The sequence below is a fragment of the Ischnura elegans genome, chromosome 3 (genome assembly GCF_921293095.1).
Source record: "Ischnura elegans chromosome 3, ioIscEleg1.1, whole genome shotgun sequence".
NCBI lineage: Eukaryota > Metazoa > Arthropoda > Insecta > Odonata > Coenagrionidae > Ischnura > Ischnura elegans.
Window position 1 is genome coordinate 33,784,943 of NC_060248.1, and position 18,188 is coordinate 33,803,130.

Here is an 18,188-nt window from a genome sequence, read left to right on the forward strand (position 1 = left end):
CAACCAATTTCATGTGCCCTTCCTTGACTCCATAACTTAATTCTGAAGAAAAATTTAACTTGATCGTATCGGTAATGCTACTCAGCCCTAGCCACGCAGAAGATTACCGAAATTGTAGGTAAAACTTTAGCCCTGCCGTCCTCATATCAACAGATCTAAGAATTTTGAGTGAGGAATCTTGCTACTCTGCTATCTATTATTTACTTCGGAGGCGGCGAAGTAAAGTCCTCGCCTGAAAAACAAGAGGTCGTGGATTTGAGTCCAACCTGGTTGGTTTGCCCCTATCTATGGCATTGTTGTTCGTGCTTGTGCCAATGAGAAATTGTTGAGAACTCCGACGTTTCAGTAAAATGTGAGATGTTTTCGGTGGTATGGGAATAAATAAAATAAAGCAATATTCAATCTCTTTGACTTCCTCGGAGATAGAATGAAAAAAAAATTACTGCAGGCGGCTCAATTATTTTTACTAGCCCTTTACCCCGAGGGTGTCTCGAAAGAAAAAGAAATAAAAGTAAGGAGCGAATTCCGGCGGAAGCGGTGCCACTTGAGAGTTCGTGTCTTAAAAAAAGGAAGTGCCGGCACGGACAAACGAGGGAGCAGCAACTTCATTTGAAGCACTTCGCGGTTAGGTGACAAAGCGTTCAAAAACCGCACGGAGAGAAAGAAAGAAAAAACTGCGGACTTCATACGTCTTTCCTCGACTGGATGACTTAACGACGGGGAAAATTAAAGGTGACTGTATTGAACAAGAATACTGTGAAATATCTATTCAGACGATTGCCGAGTTTCTTGTCTCAAAATACATGCACGAAATTTTAATTCAAATGAAGGGCGGAAAAAAATTGTGCCACGAAATTTTAACCTTGATAGCTGATGCCAGTAGGAACCAAAATTAGTGCTGATGTTTAGGTCGAAAAAGCACTATTTTTATACTTATGACTTCGAATATTTTGCCTGCCGGAGATCGCGATGTATCCAAGGCATTCGGCAACACGGCAAACTCGTAGCCAATCTGAGCGCTTGGCTCAAAGTTTATGTAGTTAAGATATGGTGCGTTTTCAATCGAAACATCACGAGTAATTTTGGTTCCTTTATTTAAGACATTATCATCTTTAAGTATCCCACCGATTATGGCGTGGTTCGCATGGAATGTTTACTAATTATTCTGTCAGTCTCCCTTCCCTTCATGGATCCCCCTCTTTAATTCACAAATAGGCTGACTCTCTTTAATGTTTTTATAAAAATCCTATTATCTTACTTCCTTTACCTCGTCTAACCAACATTCCACCCTCCGACCCGGGATGGCAATTGAGTATCCGAATTCCTTCTGGAATCAAGTATCCAGGATTAAATTTTCGTCACATACACCTTCTCTACCCAGTGTAAACAAATAACCAAATTTATCATAAGGCGGTGATGATATAGAGCAAAATCTGATAACGCATCCGAGCGTCAATGTTTAGTACGTAATGTCTCTAAAATAAAAAAATTACATAAAAACAGCTCCTATATCTATTTTGAACTTTTTTTCTGTAAAGAAGACAGAATCACGAACGCATATTTAATATAACCCATTTTATCAAGAGCTAAAATATGATTTAAAAATACAGAGAAACGTTTTTCTTCACTCTTCAGCCCACATAATAATGGTTATCCAAAAAATACGAAAAATAAATCACAGCAGACTTCTTCGCGAGCTATAAAACACCACATTTCCCGATGACACAGGGGATAACACAATATTTGCCACCAAGTATCTAGAGCACTGTAATCCAAAACGTCGAAGAAGATGCATACACCTGAATCTCGTCGGATTTTTAGGGGTTAGGGATATTTTTGCGCCAAGACATTCACCAATACCACCACTGCTAGTCTCGAAATACAAATCACACCCAACTCACTCACCAAATAAAAGTCCATACTGTACTTTCGCCTGCAGTAACACATTATGACGAGGATTCTTTTGAGGATATAATCCATTTCCTCCACTGGGAAAGAGAAACACTTCGATTCCAAGCTATCCAGCGATTTCATACTCCGTGGTGACGCTGAAGACAGCGCGAAACGAAGGAGTTCCATGAAATTTGACAACACAGGCGCGCACTTCTCAGTGTGGCGAGGGCACTAGCTCATAACGAACTGACGCGAAGGGGGAATGGCGATCGACGAGGATTCTTTTCTTCCGAGATGGAGGGAAACTCGTCGTCCCGGCGGCGAACAATGCATAAGACTCGTTGGGTGCTCCCTCTACTGAGACCGCACCCTCACACGGTCACTTAGCTGAAGGGAACACTTCCTCCAACCGCAGAAAAATGCGAGAGACGGATTAAAATTGAGTGTAACAGTAAATTGATGAAACGAACAGATTGCACCGTGACTCTTTGAAATTTTTTCATGATAAATATTTGTTGTTTTCTCGGCAAACTGACCCGAGGAAACTTTCTCGGGCTTTAGAATATTTCAGGCTCACTGCTGATCAACTGATCAGGTCTGAGGGGCATGGACAAGTATCCATTGGACATGTATTCCACATAAATGAAGGCAGAAATTATTATCTTTAAATATCCCACCGATTATGGTGTGGTTCGCATGGAATATTTACTAAGTATTCTGTCAGTCTCCTTTCCCTTCATGGATTCCCCTCTTCAATTCACAATAAGGGAGAGCGGTAAACGAAAACTGGCCATTCGATTTTTAAGCTCAATATTTTAACCTCTCTACACGTACGTCAAACGTAATGGGTCAAATCTACTCCTTCTCATCCCCCTCCTCTCAACTTTTGGGATCGAAACTTAACTATGAGCAGCGGAGTTTCGATTAATTTAGTTTCGCTCCCGGGAGTACAGTTACGTCCCGGGTCGAAACTAAACTCCTTGGTGATTTTAATTTCTTGCGGGTACGAAACTAAACCTAGCCCTCGTATTTCCGTTTTCCTCCGGGTCGAATATCCGGACATATCATATTTGTTCGTTCTATTTTTTCATTTTTCCTAAAAATGTGCATGAAATCATATCACTGCTTATTAATGAGCTCGTAAATGCCGCAGAAAGGTAGTAGGAAACTTACTTACTCAGCAATCGCTTATTACCAAGTTTAATTTAATAGCTATTTCAATAATTTTTGTTTATTTCCTTACGGCTATGCTTAAATAAACATTAACTCATTATATACATTTAACATTAAGTCATCATTTCATTGATCAAGCATAAAACGAGCACTTGCGACATTAATAGTTTTGTCAAATGCTTTGGGCATATCCAGTTAAAGGTCAATACGCATCCACAAATAAATTTCGATGAAAATGTAAAAGATCTCAAGGGGAAGTATATTTTTTGGACGGAGATGAAAATATTACTATCCAGGCAGTTTCCCTGATATAAGATCCTTTATTCCTTTCATAGCACGATGCATGGAGCGATGTCAAGTCAAGAGGGTGGGGGTAGATGGGAGGAGTCATTGCAACAATGGAAGGGGTTGGTGGAAGGAGATAGGGGGAGGGGGTGAATAGAGGAAGAATAGTAGGTCGGAAAATAGGCACGGGAGTGGGAGGATAGTACAATGCATTCCCCTCTCTCCTCTATCTTATGAGATTAAAATAGACGGGTTGCATGCCCTTGGCCTTGCAGGGCCCCGTTTTGCTGTCTACTCACGAGGATCGGGAACTGCGACCGCATCTCGGAGACCCACTGCGCATACGGTGGACCGCAGGCGGCCGCCTTCCCCAGGAAGTCTCGAAGCTCTCGCAACAGTGGCGCGTTTCTGTGCAGCTCCACCCTGGATACGCGGAGCCACTCCTGCGAAGAGAAGAGAAGGACGAAGGGAGGAGATATGAGAACACATGGTAGTGGAGAGTGCGGGGCGTTTGAGGGATACAGAAACAGCACAACATCAACACGCGCACGGGGCTTGAGAAACGAATGCACTTTTTCCCGAATGATATTTCTGGTGTGATAATGAATTATACGAATGAAGTGAATGATGAGGATATGTGTTAAGGTGAACAGGAGAAAAAGTAAGACGGACAGACAGCAAAGAAAGAAGACGGGACTATAAAATCGGCCAAATAATGTAAGAAATAAAGAAATTAAACTTTGTAAGGTTCACTATTATTTAATTATAGGCACGACCCGGGTTTCGTAGCTTGGTTACATCGTCAGGTGCTACAGGTGTACCTGACGATGCAACCAAGTTACAAAGTTTTATTTCTTTATTTCCAATATGGAGAGGTTTCACAAAGTAAAGCCTGAAGTAATCAGTTACAAATAATGTGACATAGTGTCCTGACGAAGAATAAACTATCACAGTCTTTCCGAATGATATTTCTGGTATGAAAACAAAATAAACGAATCAAGCGAATAAAGAAAATGTGCTACGGTGAGTAGGAGAAACAAAATATGGACTAAGAGCGAAAAATTCGGCCAAATAATGTAATAAAGCGGTCTGATGCAGACAATCGTCGATAGGCAAGTGGAAAGCAAAAATGGGCTTCTGGGAAAATATGTGAAACTCCTGTTTAAAGCAATGAGTGAGAGGAAATACGTGCATCTCAAAAGATAATGAACAATGGAAAATTAGCACAGCGGAACTGAACATTGAAATCTAAGCAATAAAAGTGCACTTCGCATATATGCAAAATGACAACCTGTCTTTAAAAAATAATTATCTGTTCACTTCTTGAAGTGTAACCGTGATATGATGCCTTGCATAAAAATAATCTTAGGCAGCCTCTGAAAAATAAACGTCAAATGTGGTTCATCTTTTGGCTTAAGTTTGTTTACTCCTTCAGTACTTCAAAGAAGTAAATAAAACTCCAAGATGAACCGAATGGAGGGATAATCAATCACCTTGATGTTCTCTGGATAAATACGAACTCAAAAGCAGCTATGAACTTCGAATGGTACTGCGAGAGGACTGGATTCACGCGCGTGTATAGGTTTTGGTAAATTAATTCAGCGGACGACACACCAATGCTAGACACCAAACCCCATGATGCAACCTGTGCGATGTAATCTGTTAGCGATATCATTTTGAGGTAGCCCTTCTGAATTCATATAAGGAGATTGTGAGTGAAGATCAGAAGGGTAATTATCGTTGTGCGGTGTTAAGCTATCTCTAAAAGCAGAGAACCGTGATGTAACTCTAATCTAGCTCAGTGACGGGCGTCACTGTTGGCGTATTAGAGGGTCAATTTGGTGGCTTAAAACCAAGTTCATGCGATACTATTTGGTTTCCAACGCGCAAAGGCTTTTGAGTTCGCTCCATTGTGACTGAGACCACACTCGACTGCTTTCATTATTCACGTCAAATGGAGCAATCGTTTGTCCCGGGAGAGTTAACGTGCATTGTTGTTGATGCAAAAATCATACAGGTCGTGCAATAAAAATGGTCTACCGGCATTCAACAACGGATTATCCTGGCAAGGCTCTCCTGGTTTGGGGAAGGATAAGGCTCATTCGAAGCCATCGACATATTAGAGTAATTAAAAACAAAGGCGGTTTTCCGTTAACATTTAATAATATATGTATGAGTTGAAGGTATAATTCGATGAAGGTATAGTAGAAAGAGCATTAGAAGGAGGATTGCCATCTCATTACTTATACACGCTGTGATAATTAGTCTATAAATCTATCTTTATCTAATATTCTTTTATTATAGTCTATAACAAAAGTTCTCATTTTATTCCTCGTGCTACAGAAGCCCCTTGTCGTCGATTGCAAATGCTCTACTTGTGCAAACTTCGTATGCTATACCCTAAAGCCTGCGATGACTTATTGAAATTCGAATTACCTACTCACTCTTTTACAAGATATCAATGGAATAGATACATCAATAAATGCCCATATGTAAACCACGGATTAAATTTTATTGGAGGAAATTTAATGTGCACGCAATCAAGATTTAATGGCAAAGCTGGAATCAAAAAATCATTGACTGTAGTGATAGCGCTTGTTTTAATGTCCTCAAAAATCGATTCGAAATTCTACCCCCTGGAAATTTTACGCTTACGAAGTGGACGATGGATCAGAATTTGTAGCAAAAGAATATATAGTAATAAGTGTTTAATTGGTTAGCCTTTTCAAATTTTCCATACTAATAAAAATTTATGGTCCCAAGGTTTGCCTAAGCTTTTAGACGCAGTATAGTCACCTTGACCGCTCTTGTACGCATTTTCTCAGATATCGATATCGGAAAAATCGCCATAATATCCGGAAAATATGATGGATAATCGGCGGAGAAGAAATTTTTTATCAAATTATTTATTTTGGAATGGAGTCGATGGATTCATGTTTGATGCTAACTCCATCGAAATCAATCTGAAGTACAATACTGAAAAAGCTCAGTTGGGATGCAAATTAGTGGATCAAGTATGGTATGGTATGGTATTTGGAGGAGGCGACCGACAGCTGAGGTCATTTGCGCCATGAGGGAAGGGTAGGTAAGGAAGGGTGGAGAGAAACCCGGCGTCGGCATTAGCCTGCTCTTAACGAAAGGCGCCAAGGGGACCACGGCTTAACGTCCCATCCGACGGACGGAGTGTTTCGCTTGGAATGTCCACCACACAACACTCAAGCAGGGATCGGGCAGTCTTTGAAAATTCTCTGCCACTGCCGGGATTTGAACCCGAGCCCGCCGGGTGGGAAGCCAACACTCTAGCCACCACACCAACCCGATCCCCTAGTGGATCAAGATTACGAAAAAAATGTAAGGATAAATGGAACAGAAAATGGGATAAAGGGAAACGAATGAATCGCTATAAGTGACTGAAATGAAATTCATTTTCAGATAAATGCCTCTCAGTCAGTAGTCACTTGAAATAAGTTTTTACACGATTTCGTATTGGTTATCTTTGAAAGATTCATTCATTTCTCTCACCACATCACGTAAAACGTAATACCAATTATTTTGAAGTACAGCAAAACGTAAGGCATCGTGATAAAAATACCTCTTGACGCTGATGTAGCATTAAAAAATTCCTAAATTCAACCATCTTCCGCCCAAAGCAATGCAATGTTAAAATCAATAATTCAGAAACAAGTGTCTTTTACTAACCTATTGTTCGAATTTTTACGAAAAATTGAGAACCCGTATGGTAATTAGAATAGCTAATAGAATACACCATAGTTATGTTTCAAGTTTCACCTTGAGCTCAAATGATTACTACTTCAGATTACACTTGTGATGCTAGTTCATGTTATGAAACACGGGTCATGTTCATGAACGTCACATGGTGAATGCAGATATTATCCTCGTGTTGTGAACCGGGTGGAAAGCTCCATCTTCAATGTTTTGGCAGCTCAATCTGCTAAAATCTACAGGGGTAACAACAGCCTCCAGCAGCATCCAAAATAAGAGAGATGGGGCCATTCACCCGGTTGGCGACACGAGTAGGATTTATGCATATTATTCATCAGAAAACCTCAAATGAGGGAGCGAGCACCAAAGGCGTACAAGTGATTTTTTTAATAACAGAGTCAGGTATAGAAATTAGGCAAATAAAAAAAGAGCTCGCCCTCCTACAGTCAGAATTGACTCAACATGACCACCTAGGATATATAAAGCTGGCACACAAGACTAGCATCATTGACCCTGATGACGATGGAAAAGAATTTCATCGAAACGTTGGTTGCGTTGGAGATTGAGGAGATTACTCGGATGAAATCCCTAGAAGAATTTACTGCCATTATTCGCTGGTAAAAAGTGAAGTCCTAAATAATTTGATACAATCTGACTCACCTCGACCATGTTGAGGATGGCCCTGTGCCAGGGAGGGGTCTCCAGCACGTTGATAGCTGGGCTGTCCCTCCTCCTCGCCACTCCCGGCCCTCCGCCCCCACCACCCCTCTCGGACGGAGACAGGCTGCTCCTCCGGCTGATGCACCCGAAGGCCCCGCCGCCTCCGACCCCCGCCGCCGTCCCCAGCGCGTCCCCCGCCCCCAGCCCGCCTCCGGGCACCGGCTGCAGGGTGGCGGGGGCGGCGGGGGCCGCGGGGGCCAGGTCCAGGCTCAGCACCCCCGTGGACCGCCCTCGAGGCAGGCCGCCCCCGCCTCCGCCGCCCCTGCCCCACGGCAGGTCGGGCAGCGTGAGGTAGCGGGACCCTTCGAAGGAAACCCTGGGCACGGACCGGGAGCGGGGCCGTACGTGAACGCGGCCCGCGTGGTAGAACTCCCCCGCGCCCGACACCGCGTCCGGGCGGTCCGGAGAGTCGAAGTCCGGCAGGTTCTGCAGTTGCCGCTGGAACGCCTGGATCTCCTGCTCCGGCGTGCCGTCCGCCGCGGCCGCCGCCGCCTCCCGCAGCGCGGCCGGCGGCGCGATGTTGGCGTGCGACTTGGAGCGCCGCTTCCGCAGACTGGAGGAGAACCTAGAATTAGGGGCATACCCCATCCGGCGATCGTGAGGTGCGATGCGTTTTTGCCGGTGTTTCGACCATGCTGACGAAGAAGACACGACACCCATGCTGGGGCACGACATCTACGAGGACGGCTCGCGACGTTGGCGACGACTGCGTTGAGAAGGGCGCCTATTACATTGAGTGGTGGGTATTTGTTCGTAGATTTTGTTTCTCCTTCTAACTCCAAGTTTTTTAGAAGGGTCGGATAATCGATAAACTAAAGCTAAACTGACGCGACTTTGGCTGCCGACGAAAAGAAAATATTAGTTACATTTTTTTGCAATTACAACCGTAATTATGACTACTCGAGTTTTCGACCGCGTCACTTTTGCCACCATAATCGGCCTTAAAAGGAGTAAAGTCTGAATCATCCCTGAATATGAAAATATTTTTTCGGGGCTTTTTATTAGTAGAAACTGCAAGTGAAATGGTAAAATATACTTGCTTGCGTCAATTATTTCTATTATTGTCAATATCATTCCATATTTTACGCAAGCCGTGTAGAAAAGTAGCTACCAGAAATAATATATTCGAAAATTTTTAGAAGAATTGAGATGGTGGCAGCTATGGAGCGATAGACTTGAAGGCTGCACCCAAAGGTTGTTTTATCCCATATAGTATCCCATATATTTACATGATCTCCGGTTACTCATGCTGGGTAAGGGGACCAAGTAGGACAGATCATGACGTATCTGGCGACCTTGTTTCACATTGTACACCCTCTGTTACGTAATTGCCACTTCTGTTTCGAACTTAATGTTTTCCACAGGCGATGAAGAGTAATAATTTATACTGAAATAATACATGTTTATGTGAAAACGAAATAAAACAACTGTTTCGGGTGAAATGTCGTCGAACACAGTCGAACAGCGAAGGAGATGAGCAAAATTGCAAGTGATGTCCGCAATATTCTTTCCTCATTCAGATCCAAGTCGAATCACCGTTGTTCACGCCAGTTCTGCGCGTTATTCACAGCAGGTACCCTTGATGTTGATGCCGAAGCGTCACTACGCATTGAAATTGAGCATTACTACGAAACTTTCAGGGTTTTTTTCTATTCTTATACTTCTTCTACCAAGTTTGCCTTGGGTAAAAAAATTGATAGCTGTCGGGGTACTCATTCATGTCACTTTTTTGAACGTTTAGCATAATAAAAAAATTCCATCTCCATGTAAATTTTAAAATACGAGGTATGGTTCAAACGTCGACACTAATGAAAAAGTGACTCCGCAGATTTGCGTATAAGCCAAGCAATGGTTTACTCGCACAATCAGAGAATTTAATCGTCTATCGTCTTTAATTATTCAATGCTTCATGATTCACTAAATATGGCGCCTTGGAAAACTAGTATTTTACATATATTTAAGACGATGCGTCTGGCGGTAATGACGTCGGTTTCATAATGACGTCATTTTCCATAGTTAACATTTTCCATAGTATATTTTTACTGTATTATATAGCATTTTTCACTAATTCTTCCGCTTGAGATGGCTCGTTTCAATAAACGTGATACTGAACTGCTTTGCTTGCAAACACCCTTTAAATATTCTGAAGCTAGAGATTTATTTCTTCCATGCATCAGTTAACGCCAACCAGACACTCAGGAATAGGATGTGCTGCTTTGAATATTTCTCATTATGGCTCGAAGCTACTTTTCTACGGCTAAGAGAAGCTTACAAACCTCGAATGAAATTTGTAGAGGAATTTTTTTTACAATAGACGGTTGTGAAATATTTTATCAACCTAATGCACTTTATGAATACATATCACCCTGTCCCTTTTAGGGGACAATGTCCGGTTGGTAAATGTATCGATTAATAACAAATAATCGGTATTAAAATACGTAATCTAGGATAACTCGATACCTATAGTGCATACTTCGGTTTCCAGGCTAAATAATGCTCTATCAAAGCACAGTTGTTCAACAGGTTCACCGCATTTTATGGTGGTCATCGAGGTACACCGTAATGAGAACTTTGATTTAATATATTTCCATAATTTTCAAGGCAGCTTTAACCTCATTAACCCATAATTAACAGCTTAATTGCTTCGCTGGCTACCGAATAAAAGCTGGTCATCGAAAATTCCACGGTTAATTAGCTCAAAATACATACTTAGTTCTGCTATGAATGAGGTCACTTTACAAATAAGTTTCACATTACTGTGGGCTTCATCACTCCTCCACAATTTTCATCCTGAAACGGGAAATGCACCACCTTCTATTCACTTTAATTGGATCATCTCTGTCTAATGCACGTGCTGGTCTATACGGGCAGTTGTTGATGGATGCAGATGACTTCAATCCCATCATTCGGAATAATTTTGGATGCTTTTGAATGCATATTCAAGGGGTACCCATTTTACCCCTGGTAGAGAAGTTGAAGCCATTTATATTGCCTTTTTCATTTTGCTGTGATCTCCTCTCTTTGCGTGCACTTTTCTGATATATCTCATATCTTTTCACTTCGAAGATAAAATTTTCATGAGATTGAAAGCATTAAATTGTACTAATATCACTGAAAAATTTAGTCAATATATACGGATTATGCTTGTGGAAATACAGTTACGTTCATAAAATAATTAATGAGATCAAGAAGTGAGAAATACTTCGCTTAACCACTACTGCGAGACAGCAAAAAGTGAATGAAATGAGCTAAGTCCCTGCTTTTAAAATTATTCATCTTCTGTTCAACGTCCTTGGTCCCTTCCGATGCAAGTTCGCCTAACTTTGTAATGTTTGCTGTAGATACCTTTCGGTAATATTACGAAAATATACACGAGCAATACGCAATGATGCAATAAACTTCAACTGGATAAAGATAATAAAATATATCGGTTATAATATATCGGCTATATGATTCACAATAATCATGAAAAGGAACGTAATTTTTACGATATTAGTAGGTAGAGTGAGACTAGCGAAAGTTTATCTTTTCCTGTCATGTTGGATCTAAGGTTTTTCTATCATTTATACGCACATCTTTACATTAGTACCTTATTTTACTTTTCTCCGGCAATACTTCTTCTTAGGCTTGGATTTATTTACATTTTAAGCAAGGGAGTTACGATCTGCGCACCCTCAACATTACTGTGTGAAAGGAAGTATTACGTCGACGAAATCGCGAGCGAGACACCGACAAACACACACACGCACACACAACACAACATAACACTAAGGAAAAAATCACAACAGCAAAAAGTCTACAACAGCAACGGGAGAAAGGCATTGGCAATGGAGGAGCAAATATCATGGAGAATGTTATCATCAACCCAATGAAATCCTCTTGAGTGATCGTAAGCAAAATCGCTATCAGGGGGCGTGATGGGTGTGAGGCTGAGTTCTATGCGTTCCACTGTTTTCAAGCACCTTTGCTTGAGATCCATGCCGACCTATTTTCCTACAAGTCACTCATGGGATGAAAATAGCCACTTACTACGAAAGTGCGACATAAGTATGACAATAGGGTAATGCAAAAGTACCCGAGATGGAGAAGTATCGGAGCTTGTCATCATAATCCACGAACTCAAACTGTTAATAAAAGACATGCGTTCCATGTGAGCGGACTCAGGTATTTGAATTCGTCTCCACTAGATACAATGGTTTAGTGGTGAAGTCATGGCCATATTCAAGCAAACACCTGATTTCATCACAAATTACCACCGTGGTATTAAAGCACCACCTTTATGCATTCCGAAATTGAAATTATCTTCAATGACGTTTACCTAATTAAGGCGAAAAGAAGAACAGAAAAAGGAAAGCACAAGTGTAACTCGAGTACATTTGGCCAAAGAGAGCTGAATACCGATGAACCACATCTCCATGCTACAAACGATCATAGAGCGTTACGCAGCTCTTACTCGGTCGGCCGCGAATTAAGCCGGGAGCTGCTGTACTTGGAGTGCTAGAATAGTATTTATTGAACAGATAACTCTCTGGACAGGAAACTATACTGAATATACCGGTTCGATTGGTCTGATAAAGTATTTATTAGTATATTCCCAATATGATTGGAATAGGAAAGAGTATCTGCTCAAACATAACTTTTAAAAAATAAATGATAGGTTAAATCAGGTATTCAAATATCTCACCATTCAAACGTATTTTTAAATTGTAATCACGTACTGCTTAGTGTTATGAGACCTCCAGTCACTAGGTTATGGGGTCTGTGGCGTAGAATGTAAATAAATAATTACTGTGTGATTCAGGCTTCACGCACATTATCAAAAAAACTAAATATATTTGTGAAACGAATTTTAGCATCCATTTAAATTAATTAATTTACATTAATTTCTCCAGAAAACAGTTCCAGTGTGTACTTACTACAGGGGATATTCAGCAATTATGGTTGAACGATCAAAATCCACCGCGTCCCTCATAGGGGATACCTCCCTAGGTGGGATTCGAACGCGCAACCCTAGGAAATCGTAATTGAATTCACATCGTCATGCTGCGAGCAATCAGAGAGCGATACGCAGATTTGACATCAATTAGGCCGGGAGCCTATTTATTCGAATGCTATATGCCCACATGAAATATATGGATTAGGCAAAGAAGGACGTGGACGAGAAGAAATACGTCGGTGTGGAAAGATTAGCTGATTGGAGAATTGAGTGGAGAGCAACGTCATACCTATCTTTGTATTGTTGACCAATGATGATGGTAAACTCAACTTTCTTAGGAGAGATGTCTTGGAAAATAACTAACGATAAACGGAATATATCGTATGTCCACAATTTATTTACAGAGTACAACATGTGTTTCGATTGCTATACAATTATCCTCAGGTACAAATGGTAACTAAGTTAGTTAAAAATAGTAACTAACATAGTTACCATTGGTACCCTAGGATGATTGTATGACAATCGGAACACCTGTTGTACTCTGTAAATAAATTGTGGGCATACAATATATTCGTTTATCAATGATGTTGGTGATGAATCTTAGGATTGGTAGGTGAGAAATTTATTCTAACGCCATGAAGGCCAATAACTTTACAATCGAGATCTTTTATAAATATTGCTCCTCCTCACCTTAACCTCTCTCCCATTCCTTTGAAATTTCCGACCGTCCACTGCACTTACCTGAACGAGCACCTCCTCAGAAGCGAGGAGGGCGACGTTGGTCCTCCGGGCAGCGTGAGCGGGTGCATGTTGGGCGGCGACCCCGGGGGGCGGTAGTGGTCCGAGGAGAGGCTCTCCCTGGAAGGCGAGCGGAGGGAGAAGGCGAGGAGCGGGGGCGCGGGTCCGGCGGCCGACGGCACGGCCGGCAGCAGGGCGGAGGACGAGACGAGGCCGAGGGCGTCTGCGGCCGAGGGCAGCCCAGGGGTGGGCGGTGCGAGGACGGGGGTCGGCGGCGGGGGCGGCAGGGGGCGCTGCTGCTGCGGCGGGGGCGGGGGACGCACCCTCGCGGGGGCGGAGGCGCGCTGCTGTTCGGCGAGGGAGCGGCCCCTGCCCCCGACCCCCCGAACAGTGAGGGGCGAACCGGGGGGAGATGACTGCTGCTGTTGCTGTTGGGGTTGTTGAGGCTGAGGAGTCGTGGAGGCAGACACGTCGCTGGTGCCCGAGCAGTCCACGGTGAGGTTGACCTACGGAAGCGAGAGGGTACGACGTTTTGCTAAGCAATATATTCGTTTAATTATGTATTTCATTAAAAGGTGGATGTAATTTTCTGAGGTTTTGATTGAGATTTCATTCTTTAAACACTATTTGAAGGATTATTGGTGAGGATATGGGCCTCCGTCTATACTCTGTTTTCATTTCGAGCAATGAAAGTGAAGATTTCTTGGGTCTCACGCCGGATAACGTCCTCCATATCTCCTTCCGACGTTTCGATGTGCAACTCATCCAATCATTGACAAAGATTCATAGAGAGACAGTTAGGAATACAATAGGATTCCTTAATCCAATTGGATTCCTTCAGAAATCCAATAAATACTCTTGGATTCCTGAATCCTTGAGGACGATGTATGAGTTGCAGTTCGAAACATTGCAAGGAGATATGGAGGACCTTACCCGGTGTGACACCCGAGAAATTTTCAAAACCAGTGTAAGCGAGATTTTACACTTTCCCGGCGAAAATAATATTTAAAATTTTCTCGTGATTCCACGCGGGTAAGATTTTCTAAGAGCGCCGACGTTTTTAGTTCCGACTCGTTACCCATTCTCATGGCTACTGAATGAATATTTGAAGTGACCGTTGAAGCTCAGCATGAGGAGGGGCAGGATTGGTCTAGCCGCGATTGTAGTCGGGAGAACCGTGGTCCAGCGTAGACTTAGCTCTGGCAATCATAATTCTTGTAAGAGTTCTATTACAAGAGTTGCTGATCGAATATCCGGTCTCTGTTGACATTTTTATCTTCCAGACTTATCTCTATATCCTCTTTAGTTAAACGATCCCAAAATTAATTTGAACGCCATAAAACTCTGGGATCATCCCACCTTATTTTAGCATGGTCTACATCCAGGCTATGCTCGACTATGGCTGATTTTTTCGGTTGACTAAGTCTGAAATGCCTCTGGTGCTATTTGAGTCGAGTAGATATTGTTCGCCTGATATTGTTCAGAAAATCTTACCCTCGCGTAATCCCGAGAAAAGTTTAAATACTAGTATAAACATTTGCTAACTTTCGTGCGTACGGGTAATCTCGAGGGAGGGACTTCGCTCACCTTCCTCCTCTTCCGCAGCGAGTTGGTGGTCTCCGCGGCGGCGGTGAAGAGCGCGGCTGCCGCCGTGGATCCCGTCGAGGACGCCGACGAGGGCACGAGGAAGTCCGCGGGCGCAGCCGCCGTGTCGGCCGAGGAGGCGCGGGACCTCGGGGAGCGGGGCTGCTGCAGGGGAGGGTCCCGGGCGGAGGCGAGGGAGGAGCGGGAGGCGCAGGACTTCCATCGGGAGAGACGCGCGGCCGCCGTGGTGAGCAGACGGTGGAGCAGCAGGCGAAGCAGGACCACCGGGCTCAGGACGGTGGGGAAGCAGGAGAGGAAGGTCCGCGCCAGGCGCTCACCCTCCTCCCCCACCACGCCGTCCGTCAAAGAGTCCGCCGCGTCCCTCCTGCCGTCCTGGCCGTGCGCCCGGATCCACTGTTCCCCGGACTGCCTCCGAGAGAGCTGTGGGCCGTCTTGGGGAGGTCCTGGATCGGTAGATGGCGTTTGATATTGAATACGTTCCAAGATAGTTCATCAAAATACCAATTAGACTTGGAAGAAAAAACACCGCTAGTCGCAGTCACTTATTTAGTGATTCAATCCGAATATTGGTTAGGATAAATGAGGATAAAGCTAAGAGGGTGTCCATTGACGTGAGGTGATCTTGATGATTTTTGAACGCCCCCTATCCATACTTAGTGAGATATCGTGAGATTTTGCCGACCCCCTCCCTCAAACCTCACGTGACATTGTTCTAAATGCGTCTTTTCGCCGGCATTGGTGGCTGTGGGGTAAAGTCCTAGCCTGCCAAACAGGAGGTCGCGGGTTCGAGTCCCACCTGAGTAAGTTACCCATGTACTGGGTATGATTGTTTGTGTATGTAAAATTGTTAACATGTTAATAACCCCGATGTAAAAGGGCGTATAGAGCTGTTTACGGCGGTAGTGAAATAAGTAAATACGTCGATCTCTGCTTCATTGCGTTGGATTTGTTATAAAAAATGTTTAATTATTTTAATTTAAGATTAGTTAAGACAAGTATTTAATATTTCTAAGATCGAAGTTTTGCACTGTTTCTTGCGGGAACAGGCTACGTGATACTTGCTAGGACCCCCGTACCTCTCTCCCACGTGGAATTGGCAGAGAATCGGCTTTACCCCTTCCCCCCTAAACGTCCATCGTATTTATGCGAAACGCCACTAAATTTTGCCATTGCTTGAAAAACAAATTTACACTTAGCGAAAAGCTAAGTTTCAGTAATGCAATACGTATTGACCTTTTGAAGAGATGAGCATTTGTTACTGGAGAGCGAGTGTAGGGAATAATATCGAATAAACCGCATACTCACTGCAGAGTTAATGAAAATACCCAATTTTGAAAAGATATAGTTAACGACCAATGTATACACAAGTCATGCGATTCGCTTTAAAAAATATATCCATACTTTATTTACATAACCTAAGCTATAAAAGTAATTAATGATACGAAATATAATTTTTATGAATGTTTATAAATCTGTTCCCAATGGGAATATTGTACTGTAAACGGTAAACGGACGCCCTCTGTTTCTCGCACCAAGCCTCAGGCACGCGTAATTCAAACATTCGGAATACAAGGACCGGTACCTTTCCCTGGACCACCTTGAACTTGGGTGTCTTGTGTTTGATAGTATCCAGAGGCTTCTCCCGTGTTTTGAACCCAGAATCTGGCCAGTTAACCCTGCTGCTGGTCGTCTCCTCCTATTACAAAACCATATCAGGATAAATATCTCAGAAGCCGATTCATCGACTGTCTTAGGCAATCCTCAACGGGTAGGTGAACGGTTGTAAGATCTCAAAGGTCTGTATTAACACTTTGAAGCCTATGCCCGAGTATATCTAGGAATGCATATTTTCTGCCTGGGACCCGAGCCCGAGTAGAGCTGGGGCTGTCGTATTTTATTCCGTGCGTTTTTCTCGGGGCCCCATCTATTTAGCCTCTTTCTTTCGCTATCTTGTCCTCTTCTATGGAAGGTGCTGTAATTTTGCGGCTCCTAAATGTACCTTTTACGGATTAGGAAACGAAATAAAAAACAAAAACCCTGTATCTCGAAACCCGTACATGAAAATACCACAGGCTTCAAAGTATTAAGTGCCTAACTCTAACCCTTAGCATAACCCTCAGCAAGTTATCACCTGTTTTTCTCCCGCTATCCCAGATAAAAGTATTATCCTCGTAAATTTAATAGGTATCTTGATTCTCTATCTCTGGAAATGCTCAATTTACGTAATTAGTAGCTCAAATTGCTCTTTTAAATTATAATTGGTCTGCATGTATCGCTGGAAATCATGTCGTAAACTTGCATTTGGTACTGGTTTTTGAATAGCCTCCCGCAAATTAATCAACAAAAGTCCCTTTTACTCTGCTACTGTTTCTAACAACGCGTTCTCGTATTATTATGCGTAACAGAATTCATCAAACAAAGAATAAATTTCCAGGAGGCAACTGTTAAATCGCGGGGCTAGTTTCTATTCACGAAGTAATAAATTACAAAGATTGCGGATGTCCGACACATATATTGACGCGACTACCAATCATCCTTGATTAAACCGAAATTTTTCGCGAAGATAGGGTCTCTTAAATTTTAAGTATCGAGAATTTCCATTTTCCAATCAAACCAGTTTCATTTGCCGGATATCTGGGTTATCATTTTTCCCCATTAATATTTCATATGGTGCTGATATTTTTCGTGGAGTACAGTTTTGTACTACGAGAAATGTTGTCAATTATCAATTCCAAGAAAAATATAATGGGATGTCTAGTTTAACTGGGATTTCTTTATCAGTTCTGGTAAATCTATTTCCAGCTGCGTTTAATTCAATGAGAGTGCGAAATTTCTATAATTTACATTCCTCGTCAGAAAAATCTAGTATAATTTTATACTCATGGTGTTATAAACGAATTCCCAGTGGTAAGAGTGGTGTAAATAATCCTATAAAATGACGATATAATGATAATATTGTAAAGTAATATTTTTTTCGGAATTCCCTGTATGAAAGTGGAAACCAAGCAAGTATCAATATATGTACTTTGAATAAAAATTTTATTTCGGGACTGCTTGATGCTTACCTAATGTAAATTCAAATTCACTTCAATAAAACACAACGAGCCCCTTATCA

General features: G+C 42.5%; 2 protein-coding genes across 2 annotated transcripts in view; both read right to left on the minus strand.

The window, feature by feature from the left end:
- LOC124155644 (1-phosphatidylinositol 4,5-bisphosphate phosphodiesterase epsilon-1-like) overlaps window positions 1–13,597 on the minus strand; it is a 359,516-nt gene extending 345,919 nt beyond the window's left edge. Inside the window, exons 1-3 of the mRNA XM_046529648.1 lie at window positions 13,472–13,597; window positions 7,735–8,347; window positions 3,651–3,794 (exon numbers count right to left, since the gene is read on the minus strand). Of these exons, the coding sequence (XP_046385604.1) occupies window positions 3,651–3,794; window positions 7,735–8,347; window positions 13,472–13,539 (825 nt within the window). The 5' untranslated portion in view covers window positions 13,540–13,597. The remainder of the gene's footprint in view (window positions 1–3,650; window positions 3,795–7,734; window positions 8,348–13,471) is intronic.
- Window positions 13,598–13,761: 164 nt separating this feature from the next.
- Window positions 13,762–18,188, minus strand: part of LOC124155160 — a gene marked incomplete at its 3' end in the record, with an annotated part of 37,945 nt that continues 33,518 nt past the window's right edge. Inside the window, exons 9-10 of the mRNA XM_046528876.1 lie at window positions 15,056–15,516; window positions 13,762–13,974 (exon numbers count right to left, since the gene is read on the minus strand). Coding sequence (XP_046384832.1) covers window positions 13,762–13,974; window positions 15,056–15,516 — 674 coding nt within the window. The remainder of the gene's footprint in view (window positions 13,975–15,055; window positions 15,517–18,188) is intronic.